Source organism: Megalops cyprinoides, chromosome 17, assembly GCF_013368585.1.
Source record: "Megalops cyprinoides isolate fMegCyp1 chromosome 17, fMegCyp1.pri, whole genome shotgun sequence".
In the NCBI taxonomy this organism is placed as follows: Eukaryota; Metazoa; Chordata; class Actinopteri; order Elopiformes; family Megalopidae; genus Megalops; species Megalops cyprinoides.
In genome coordinates this window covers 24,839,263-24,851,511 of record NC_050599.1, presented here as the reverse complement: position 1 = coordinate 24,851,511, position 12,249 = coordinate 24,839,263, and the positions used below count along the sequence as shown (strand labels likewise).

Here is a 12,249-nt window from a genome sequence, read left to right as displayed (position 1 = left end):
TCTGTAGCGATGCAGACCGAAGACGCACCTCTTCAGACTGCATCTTGGTTCCAATTCGATCCCTATCCCCCAGCACCTGCTACTTGTATTACTTACATACACTGCTTATTTACTTGTACCGTCACAATGTGCTGTGGATATATTGATCTAATGACACTGAGATACATGGTAGTGTTTATACTTAACTTCCCTTAGGTTTCGAGGCCGTCTACTTTCAGATTAGCACAATGTAACTTGTGGTTACGCTCATAGTGTTGTGCTCACAATGGTACGCTTCAGTACCATTATGTCCATTTCACCCCTGTTCAGCGCCCTCCCGAGTGAAGGCTTCTCAGAGGTGTGAATTGTGGACAGGGAGGGAGTGAAAGTCAGGGTCTGCTCTCTCCCGTTTCCCAGCGACGCTGTGCTAGGCTGAGGCCGCGGACCGCAGAGCCTCTCTCAGTCAGGCCCTCTGCGTGCTCAGCCAGGCGTGTCCCCATTACGCCGCTAAAGGAACGCCAAATCGGGCACGCCCGCAAACGGGAGGCCAGATTCCAGCAGGTTCCCCGCGAGGCAGGGAGAGGAGGCGGGAGCAGGTTTCACTGCCGCGGAGACGGAGGGGAACAGCACGAGGAAACGGGGGGCCATCAAACGTCAGGATCGAGGCGGACCTGCGCGCGGCCCGCAAGGGGCCGGGGGGAGGTGCGGGAATCTCCAAACGTAGGGGGGTCTGAAGCGCAGCAGAGCACAGAGGCAGGGGGTGGGGCAGTGCCCTTTGATGGTGTGAACTTGAAAGGGGGCAGGTGCCCCCCCCCCGGGGGAATGCAGCATGGGGTACACCTCTGTTTAACCTTACCCTACCACAAGCATCCTCACAGTCTCTCTCTCTCCTTCCCTCCCTTCTCTGCCCCACTTCTCTCTCCATCCTCTCTTTCCACTGCCCTGTCAAATTCAAATTCAGATATGGCATATTGGCATGGCTGTTGACTGATGACAACAATGCAAAAGCAATTAATGCTTAATTCTCTCCTCTTGTGCTAGAATAGAAACCAGTCTGGGTAAGAGTGTCTGCTAAATGCATGTAACGTAATATACGATATGTACATCAAAATTAAAAAAAAAATGAAATAACCTCCCCTTCCCACTATCTATCTTCCTCTCTCTCCAACTCTCTTTCCCTCTCTGTCTGTCCCTACCTCCCCCTCTCACAGCAGTTTGGCGTGTTTTCAATGAAGAAACCGAACAGCACCAGCCTTCCTCAGCCCAGAGCAACAGCCTCCATGTTTACACACAAGCAGTGGCCCGGGGCTGCAGCTCCTCGTAACCAGGCAGGAAACGGGATAGACCCGTTTACAGCTCACCGTGTCGCTCCGGCATCAGGCCATACCAGGGCCGTCTAAATGAGGCCCCGGGGAAACCTGCACTCCTTAAGAACACAGTTTAACATGTGCGACAGAGCCATAGCTGCAAATTCATATTATTGCTATTAATGTCAATTCCAATGCAGACAAATGGAGCCTGACGCAAAGCAGACCTGGAATCCACTGAGAAATGGACAGAGCAGGTGTGGGGGCGCTGCTCTGAAACTGACGCATGGGGGACGAGGTGGAAGAGGTTAGTCTTACACTGGTTTTACATAGAGGACGCCACCACAGCCATTCTGAAGGTGTGCGAACACAGCTGGAAAGCGCAAATCCTGCACCGTGAAGGTCTCGCTGGTGCAGAGAAGGCGCAGCTGTGCTGAACGTGGTCAGACCATGCAGTGAGTCGCTTGCGTTCTGGCACTAGCAGAACCGCTAGGCGGCGACGTCATCCAAAGCCCAGCGCAGCTGGACAGCTAGACAGCAGGACAGCCCGGGGGCTGAGCAGGAACTAGCCGGTCGCCCCCCCCCCCCCCGAACCGCCACCCACATCGCCACCCCCCCGACGGCCCAGCCGGCGAGATCAGAGCGGCCGCCGCCTCCTTTTGTTCCAGCGAGCGGCTCGTTCGAACCCGGCTCAGAGCTCTTATTACGGGATCAGCCACACACACGCAGGCACGCACACACCTCCGCTCGCTGACCTTGGGCCGGCTGTTCATTGAGCCTGGATTATTACTAACTGGATACTCTCCTCTGATTCGCTGGGCAGCGGAAGCGGAGTGCCAGGGGAAGAGAGATGCGCACAAAGATCTGTGTGTGAACTGAGACCCACTCAACATAGGCAGCGGTGTGGTGTAGTGGTGAGGAGCAGGGCACGTATACTGTAGGTTGCGGGTTCTATCCCCTGTATTCCCACTGCGGCACTGCTTCCATACCCTTTGCCAAGGTACTTAACCCAAACTGCCTCTGTAAATATCCAGCTGTACAAACATATAAGAGAATAACCTATGTAAATCACTCAGGATAAGAGTATCCTCAACTGTAATATAACGTAACGCATTCGTCAATGATATTGATCAACTTCGATGGGCATTGCCCTGGATAATACTGTCAGATAGCAACGCAGAGCCTTTCTTCATGGGTCACAAAAAGGGTGGAGCTATCATGTTCTAGAGAACGAGGTCTTGATTGGTCAACATGAGTTAGTGACTGAGGGCACACAGTGACTCCACCCATCACAGGTTTCATAAAGTCCCAGAGCTGGACCCAGGAGTAGGACTCAACCTCAGATGAGGCATGTTTTACCCTTACCTCTACACATGACCCGAGTGGAGAAGAGAGCAAACCGCCATTTCTACGCCATAGCCAACCATCTCCCAGGAAGCCAGCAGGAGCTGTATTTCTTTACCCAGCAATCAGGAAGAGACAGCTAATCTCTTTCCTCAACTTTCAATTTACATTGTTATTACATTAGTTGCTAAGGTGAGGCTCTCATCTAGATCAATTTAGATGGCTTACATTCTTCCACGTCATTCATTTGTGCAGGTGGATATTTACTGAGGCAAATCAGGTTAAGTACCTTGCCCAGGGGTATAACAGCAGAGGCCCTCATGGGAATCGGACCGGCCGGCTATGAGCCTTGCCCGGCCAGACCGCTTCCCAATTCGTTCTCATGGCCTACTTCACAGGGAAAATGTGGGCCCGCTTTCATCTTCGCCCAAGACTTTAAGGAGATTACTTCCGGGTTAGCGCTGGCCCGGAGCCCTGGGATTTCACCTTGGGTTCGGAAGGGCAGTCAGAGTCAGGGAGCCTCTTTCTCCGTGTGAGACAGACGCCCAGACACTCTCCCCTACACGCACCAAACTTCAGCCACCCTGCCGTGTCCAGCCCCACGCACACAATGGGGAGGACAATCAGAACCGAGAATGCAGAAATCTCCGCGCTCCCAGGGGCAGACCCCGCTAAAGGCCTGTTCTTGTCCTGGCCCTCCCCAATGGACATCTGGGACCCAACAAAACTTGGACGTCGCTATGGAAACCCCACTGAGCGCCGAAGCCACGGGTGGCCTGCACGCACGTTTAGGAATGCCAGCTGCAAAGTGGGCAGGGGCGCCGGTGCCAGGGAGGGGGGGTGTCGGGTCCCAGAGAGACTGCCGTGCGAGTGCCTCTCCGAGGGCCCTGGGAGCAGACGCTTCTCCGCAGATAACCGCTCTGGTCGTAATCTCATTACTGACGTCAACGGCACACTCCAGGAAGCGGCTCCCTCATTACGCTAATGTGAGAGAGGTCCTGTGGCACTGCGGGCGGCTCTGAGACGACCTCGTCTGAGCAGGGGGGCAGAAATGACCCCTGGAGAGGGGCATGTGTTAGCTGTGCAGTGCACCAGACAACCTTGCAGACAAACCTGCAAACTGCAGACAAAACCTAAAACAAAACCTGCCCCCGATTTCACAAATTACACAGCGAGCAAGAGTAGCACACTGCCCACATGTGTAAACCAATACTAGAGTAGGGAGACATTCTTAAATTTCCAAGTGTGGGGTAGTAGTAACGAATAGGGTTTGTCACCAAAAGGTTGTCGGTTTGACTCCCCTCCATGGTCGTACCCTTAGGGCAAGGTACTTGACCCCACAGGCATAATAAACATCCGGCTGTAAACTGGATAGCAACCAATCATGATAAGGTGTAAGAATATCCACTAAGCAAATGTAAAGTAAACTCAACAAGCCACACAGCATTACATTACATTATTGTCATTTCAGCAGCCACTCTTATCCAGAGCAACTCACACAGGAGACAATTTTTATATGTTTTCCATTTATACAGCTGTATATTTACTGAGGCAATTCTGGGTACCTTGCCATGGGTACAGCAATAGTACCCCCGCGGACACTAAAATTCGCATTCATTCGCATTAAAAACACACACAAAGTGTAAGAGCTGAATGTGCCCTTTGCAAGAAGGAGCCCCCGGATTTTGGCACTGAAAACAACAGTCACTAAACAAATACACAGGTGACACACGCTGCTGGTTTCACATGGCGGTCATACACCGGCACTTAAAGAAAGGCTGCTCATAACACCGGTCGAAATAGGTCCGAGCTCAGTTCAGACTGGCAGCTTTCTTCTGTTTCACCTGACCTAATAAAGTAGCTAAAACCTTCGGCACAACTACGCGGCGAGATACGCACAGACGTGCTTATCAAAGTCGGCAGCTGACTGTCACGTTTACGCAACACCTTTGACACCTGCGGTATAAACAAAGCATTCTCCGGCAAAACACGTCCGAGGAGCGACGGCAGAAGGGAAATCACCGGCATGGCAAACGTCCAAGCACCATTTGCAACTTGAACCTACTGTTTCATAATAGTAAGCGAGCCAAACAATGTTCGGAGTTCATGACCAATGCAAGGTCAAAACAACCTCGTTCAAAAAGTGGTTTGGGGCTGGAGATGGAAGTCTGCGCAATCCAATAAACACGCGATATTCATGATTTGATTAACAAGACAAACAACCGTTAATCTAGCAATGTGCAGCTGCAGTGTATTAACCGATTCGACAGTCAATTTAAGAACACGCCGAATTATTTGGAAAACTACAATTTAATCAACTAAACAAGGTCAAATTTCACCCTAGCTATCTAAATGTAGACACACGTCGAGTAATGACGACCATTTACATTTGGATAACCAACTCGCTGTTTAAGATTTTTCAAATATTGTTTGCTAATCCCATAAAAGACAAACTTTTACGACACGGTTAAGATTTTTCAAAGTGAGCAACCAAGTTAGGTATGAACCTAGCTATCTGATTGCAGTGAAGCAGTTACATTGGCGCAGGATGGTAACAAACGTTAAGATACAAGTCAACGCTACATTTGCACTGGGCTGCTAACTAGCAAGACATACACTGTGTCTGGAAAACCAGCCATCAGGCTAACGTTAGCAGCCTTGTGGAAATGGTGCCATGCTAACCTATACAAGCTAAAATTCACTTACCCCACTCCAGAAAGTCTGTCACATGCTTCTCCCTTTTTAAAGGCGAGCTGCTGCATTCGTTGTACAAACATATCAGAATATCCAAAAGTGTCTCGACGCTCAGGAAGCTTTCGTTCTGCTGGTGGCCGTCCAGGAGCAACTGCTCCAACTTCTTCAGCCTCACCTTTGCTGACATTTTCTTTCAGCTAGCTACCACAATCACCACTCCCTACCCCTAAAATAACAACCAAAAATCTGTAGAAGAAACGAATGGTGATCCTGCCTTCTAATCACGCAAACAAAAAGCAAACAAACAGAAATTATCTGACGGATGCGGAGCAATGAAATTCCAGATTTCACCCTCCAGATAACGTTGACTTTGCTAGCTAGTTGGCGTCAGCTAGCTAGTATAAACCCGACATTTAGCTAGGTAGTTAATTTTTTTCCAGATCGACGTGTTGTTCGGGTTGCTCACGTTGCCACCATTTTCCTCTTTCTCAGATTCGAGGCCAATTCGGTCCCATTTGCTTTAATCCTAAAAATCCCCACTGGCCCCTTCGAGCACGGGATGACTGCTTTCCTGCCGATCTAAGATCAGACTCATGCGCCTTCCATCCGCTCCGGTTTGGAGCACTGGCGACCTAGAGATCCAACTATTGAGTTCCCATGACAATAAATCTAAATATGGTGGCGACGATTGTGTGGAATGGCAGCTTTTTGTGCGGTTCCTCCTTTTCGGCCACCTTCCACTAACCGGCGCAGCTAGCTAGCTAAGTAGAGTGTGGAATATGGCTGAATTCATGTCCGGCCCTTCCTGGCTGTTCCACTGAATCCAGACCGGGACTACGTAGCCCCGCCCACAAATACCGGAAACGCTGTCGAATTTGGTGATGTCATGAAGATTGACAAGCAACTGGAAAAAGCCGGCGCTGAGCTCATCTTTGGGAAGACGCCGGTTAACTAGCACACACTGGTCATCAGCACTTCCAGTTAACGAAGATTGACATGGCCATCCCCCATGTAATTTTATTCTGTTTTTCTTTAATCAGATTACTTTGAAAATGTTTCAGTAATGCTTCCATTTATATATGGTGTAAAGCTGACATCTACATAGTTCACGCCCCACGTCAACACTGAACTTGCCACAGCAAGCAAGAAATGAGGGAGGGTGGAAACCATCAAAATTTGGCAAAAGGCCTGCTGAAACAGAAGCAATCTGTGTGCACACTATAACTTTTGATACTAAAATCCATAGCTTCTGTTAAACGTTGATATTTGGAATCACTCCAGCCTCATGGATGAGGCTGACTCTTACCTCTGTTATCTGTTGTGTTGTGAGGTATGAGTATACTCATATGCTGTGCAAATAATGGCCTCACTCAGCCATCCCACACCTACATGCTTGCACTCATGCATTCACACACTAAAGCATGTGCACATACATACATGTGTACACACACACACACCTACATGTGTACACCTCCAAGTGCATGACTGCACATGTATGAAAACCGATGGACTGGTTGAATGACTGTATTTATCTGAGGAGCAAGAGGCCCTCTAACATCTAAAACTCATAGCATTTTACGTGCATACATGTGAATGTGTGCGTGCCTGCACAAGGGTCCCCAGTAAGAGGAGTGGCTTGTGCCGTTGCTGTTTGACCCTGCCCTGTAACTACACAGCACTGCCCAGAGATACTGCTCTCTCAGATCTCAACCAGAACCTTCATTCACATCACAGGAGCAAAACCACAAAAGGAGGATCACTAAAAAATTTTAAAAAGCCCTTCCTGATCAGATTTCACAGTGGTGGTCACATGGACAGGCAAAATAACACAAACACAGACTAATGACTGATATTAGATGGGGTAAGGGCTTAAGCAGACTGACTGAGAGATATGTGGAAATTGATGGGAAAAATGTTTTATGATATTATATTATAAAATGTCATTTATGAAATAGCTGTCAACGGATAATTGTTATCACTAAAAAATTGGCAGGGGAAACAGCCAGCCTGAATTCAGCTCTTATGAGTTCTATCTCGGCGACCTCTGCTGGTGTGGTGTTTCTTGGCAGAGAATATAAATTCTTAGCCTCTTGGCGCCCCCTAGTGAATTTACAGACAGAAGAGCAGGTGGGCAGTAGTTTTGTGTCGATGTCGCAGTATCAAGAGGGAAGCAGACATCCAAGAAACAGCCCTGCGTTTGGTTTATCTATTCCCAACATCTGTTTGATATGATAGACCGGAAAAAGACGCACTCAAAACAAAGTGTGCGGTTATGCGTAGGCTAGAATCGCACCATCTCCGCTACGCCATGCACAGACACTCTGCTGATATTTATTTCATTCGACAGCCTTAGGCTTTCCTTCCGTCCGTTGTCACAAATCAGCATCACTGAGACCATAACAGACCGTTGCTTCTGAAGCCTAGTTGCGGGGATGGATCATTTGCATTTACTTTTATTCCTTTGGCAGACGCTTTTATCCAAAGCAACTTACAAGTGAGGTACGATCAAGAAACGATACAGAGTCCACAATATTAGAAGTGCTGCATGACAAAGTTCCAAAGGTTGGCCAGGCGAGGTTCCAACTAGCAGGTAAAGCTAGCAAGTGCGTTAAACCATTACAACCAAACCATTACATCACATGCACTAGTTTGTGCTCTGGCCAAACTCTCGATTAATTTGTTTAGTTCGATGATGACTTGAAAAACCCTGACTTCAAAAGTACAGACTCGATCAAACTGGGCTTTTGGGGGCCTAATAAGCCTATTACTCTCATTGAAATGGACCCATTGAGGTTTGGAACAGGATCCACTGCATATCTAAGGACAACTGACAGCAGAGGGAGGGGTCAAGGAGTCATCTGGGACAGAGTTCTAGCTTGATTTTTTGGTGATTTGTGAAATGTGTCTGGCATATGTGCACATAGAAAAAAGACACATGCACAACAATTGAAATAACACAAGGAATTTTATTAAAACAATTTATAAAGCTACTAACATCTTCCAACTGTGATTTTTGCAAAAAAAAAAGTCCTTAGATAAGTAAATATACACATATGTTGAGTCTACAAAATGACAAATCATTAATAATGATCAAATAATGAAATATCCTTTCCTTTATGTAGAGGCATACTTCTGTCAAACACTATTCTTATTATCAAACACAAGCAATTTGCCCTTTGGAGATCTATGTGGTTTCCACTACATTTAAAAGCACCTATTTTCCTTCCCATTCTGTGTATCATATCGCACCTCCCCGATAAGTGAAGGGAATTTACTGAAATCCATGCATCAATCTGATGTAGTTGATTCATGTTGCATAAACATATATAACTATGTTGTAGACATATTGTATGACTGTTTAATTACATAATTGTACCATTGGATCAAGAAGGGTGGATCTCTGATTTTACTGTGTGCTAAATAGACAACTGCCCTCTTCCTTCAGGCAGTAAATGTAATACCTCACAGCTAGAACATTGATGAAAACGTCATCACTGGTGAAACATTTCTTTCTGCATCGACCCTTTTCTGAACCATTTTCTTCTTTAACTTATGTAAAACAATAATAAAATGAATCTGCATAAATATTAGCTGACGTGTACAGCCCCTTTTTGAAAGTGTTTGGTGATGGCAGTCTACGATTAAACCAGCGCCCGTTAAAAATAAAAATTTAAAGCCTATACGTTAGGTAAGAAATGCTATCAGGCAGGCTGCACATTGGACTACATATAGAAAATTAATGCACAGGGTTCCTTGTAAGGGGACGGCTTACAAACACTACGTTCATAACCTCTAAATCCACCAATTATATTGATATTATTATTATTGGACGTTACTGCACTTTTCGTCCTAACGTTTATTATTTCTGTGTGACCACAACACAGCTCAAAACGCGTTGACTATGAAAGGCGGGCTGCACCTTTTACCCGCCTTTTCTTTGCTGAAAGGCTTCAATCAGGTCCTTGTCTGGACAATATATTACTCTCCTTGAGTAATGGAACGTATTTCACTTGTACGTTCTAAACGTGGTTGGAAGACTCAAATAATGTCTGGACGAGGCAAGGGTGGTAAAGGACTCGGGAAAGGAGGCGCTAAGCGTCACCGCAAAGTCCTTCGCGATAACATCCAGGGAATCACCAAGCCCGCGATTCGTCGCTTGGCTCGTCGAGGTGGCGTCAAGCGTATCTCCGGCCTCATTTACGAGGAGACCTGAGGGGTACTGAAAGTGTTCCTGGAGACCGTCATCCGCGATGCTGTTACCTACACTGAGCACGCCAAGAGGAAGACTGTCACCGCAATGGATGTTGTCTATGCGCTGAAGCGACAGGGCCGCACCCTGTATGGCTTCGGTGGGTAAATACCAAGTCTTCAGCGCATCCCGGATTTAATTTAACCCAAAGGCTCTTTTAAGAGCCACCCACTTTACCAACCAAAAGGGCAATTTCATTGACACCTTCGTCTAGATTTGTAACGGTCCTGCAATACAGTTCACAAATGAGCGGTTAGCTAGTAATATCAACAGCGATATACGGATTGCGGGGAATAACCAGAGCTAATGAGCGGTGTGCCACAAGCGATTTATTCCTCGCCTCATGAAAGGTTTGGAGTGACTGCGAGAACCCTTAAACACTGTAACTTCTTACATAACCAATAGGGTCAGAGATCTATGCGGAGTGCCAAGATTAAAATTATTTTACATTTTGAAATATGAAAAGTACGGCAGAAAATGTAACAACAATCTGACATATTAGAAATCACATGGATGATTTATGCGATAGGGCTTTCAAGGACAGATTTTTTAAATGGAATTTGAAGAAGAGCTAAGTTAAAAAAAAAAATGTAATTACACTGACAAGATGTTACATGACTACTCAGTACTTATCTCAAAAGACAAAAAAGATTATATAAGGAACATTATAAGGAGATAAGGAAACTATAAGGAACATTATGGACGTTTAATCATCAAATGTCCCATCTCCAGCGGTAATTTCCCAATGAATGTGCTTATATGTTAAATATTGTCTTGTAGTATGGTTAAATTTATTTGTGTGCATACCAACAAAAAGTAATATAGACAGTATATGTATTTTAATATAAAATACCCATGTGCGGCATGTATTTCATTACAAACACACTTTTACATGTTATTTGCTCTTAATTACAGATTTCAATTTGTATTTTCAAATGTAATATTCAAATTCAAAAATATTCAAAAACACACTACTGTTTGTGGAGTAGAGTGTTTTGCAAATATAAAATCAATAATACAAAAACCTACCTTGCAAGTGTAATTACTCGGAGGGTGATGATGAAACATGGAAAACATAAAACAATTCAGTCCGTTGGAATTAAACATATAAACCCTTTCACTGAAGTATTAAATTCGTTATTGGGCTAAAGACTTGAGAATGAGACTGATTAAGAGTATTGCAGATATTCTTTTTAGCCCCAGATTCAAGCTGGGTAAGGCCAATTTAACAATTTGACTATAAGAGAAGGACCAAAGTATTTTGCCAGTTTGTTTCTTTTGACATTTCCTATTAATGTGCAGTTTATCGTTTCGTCATCTGTTCTTGTTTCAGATTGACTGTTGCTGCCGTGGCAGGTGCGGAAACGCCGTGCAACAGGAATGATATAATTCTAGCTAACCAGATATTCCTATTTGTCAAAAAAGAAAGTGTGAGACCATTTATTTGAAAATAAGTGTTTTAGTTTCATTTTAGAATATCCATGTCTCCGTGTGTGCGATCGGTCTAATTACAACCAATTAATCAATTAAAATGTTTGTTTGGAAATTCACAGTCCAGCCAAAATCAGCTCTTGATTTTGTTGGAGTGTTTAGGCCTAATGTATAGCTAAAGCTTCTTTTTTTACAGTTGTGTTAGCATTCGTGTTCATTACTTTTAAGAAGCAAAATAACAGCCATATGGAGAATTAACGTTGTTCCTTCTTCCATACTGTCGTTTCTGCTGTTACTGAAATATAAAAGTAATGCTTGTCAATGAACTTTTGAACATTTCCACGAAAGTCCATGCAATCTGGAAGTGCCTAAATTCATTAATTTGCTCTGACAAACTGCTGGTGGATTCAGGGGCCATTTCCATATTCTACGCTGGTAAGATCAGCCAAGTGGCTATCTGGGGTTAGTGGAACACTTTCAGTTATTTTATGTTCATTACATTACATGCATTTAGCAGACGCTCTTCCAGCGTAACGTTCAGATTTCACACATGGTTATCTTCCATTTATCAATTGCATGCCTTCAGAAGACTGTCCTGCAACGTCAGACAATGCATTTTGCTCAACATGTTTGTGGGAGAAACTACATACTTCGAGATATTTATGTCTACCTCACAACACTTACCTTGTGATCTCTGAACTGTCATGAAATTTCAACGCAATACCGCGATTATGCAACGATGGTTGCAGTGTGCTTTAATGCTCACAAGTGAGCCTATTGGAAACTCCCGTTCGTATTTTAAAAGATTGGCATCATCTTGTGTGGCTTCACATGGATCTTGTGTTGAAGAAGAACAAGCCATGTTAGAGTATATCAAATCTTTTAGCTGTTTAACATGGGAAATATGGCGGGGAAAGTATTGTGAGTAGCTCCGTCTCCACACCAACTGACGAGGTTTCGGGTTAGTTAGAGGAAAATACCGCAAAATTCTACAGGACTAAGGAGGTAAATTTGAACGGAAATCTGTCTGCTCAACATACCGTACGTTCCTTTCATGTGCAGTTATTGTTCGGCGGAGTATTTGACCGGTAACTGCCGGGAGAAAACACACGTAGAGATTTTCGGGACCGGGAAACGTCGAGTATGTCCGATTGAGTCTACACGGTCCTCATATGGTGTTTAATAAGTGCAGCTCTGCACCATCATTATCGATTGAAGTGTGTAAGAGGGAAAAAACCTTAGAAC

The 12,249-nt window shown here is 45.2% G+C and overlaps 1 protein-coding gene across 4 annotated transcripts in view; it reads right to left on the bottom strand.

Annotated features, from left to right (window-relative positions):
* LOC118791885 (serine/threonine-protein kinase MRCK beta-like) overlaps positions 1–6,126 on the bottom strand; it is a 49,841-nt gene extending 43,715 nt beyond the window's left edge. For all 4 annotated transcript variants that reach the window (XM_036549380.1, XM_036549376.1, XM_036549377.1 and 1 more), the window contains exon 1: positions 5,337–6,126. In XM_036549380.1, the coding sequence (XP_036405273.1) occupies positions 5,337–5,511 (175 nt within the window). In that variant the 5' untranslated portion in view covers positions 5,512–6,126. The remainder of the gene's footprint in view (positions 1–5,336) is intronic.
* Positions 6,127–12,249: the final 6,123 nt, after the last annotated feature.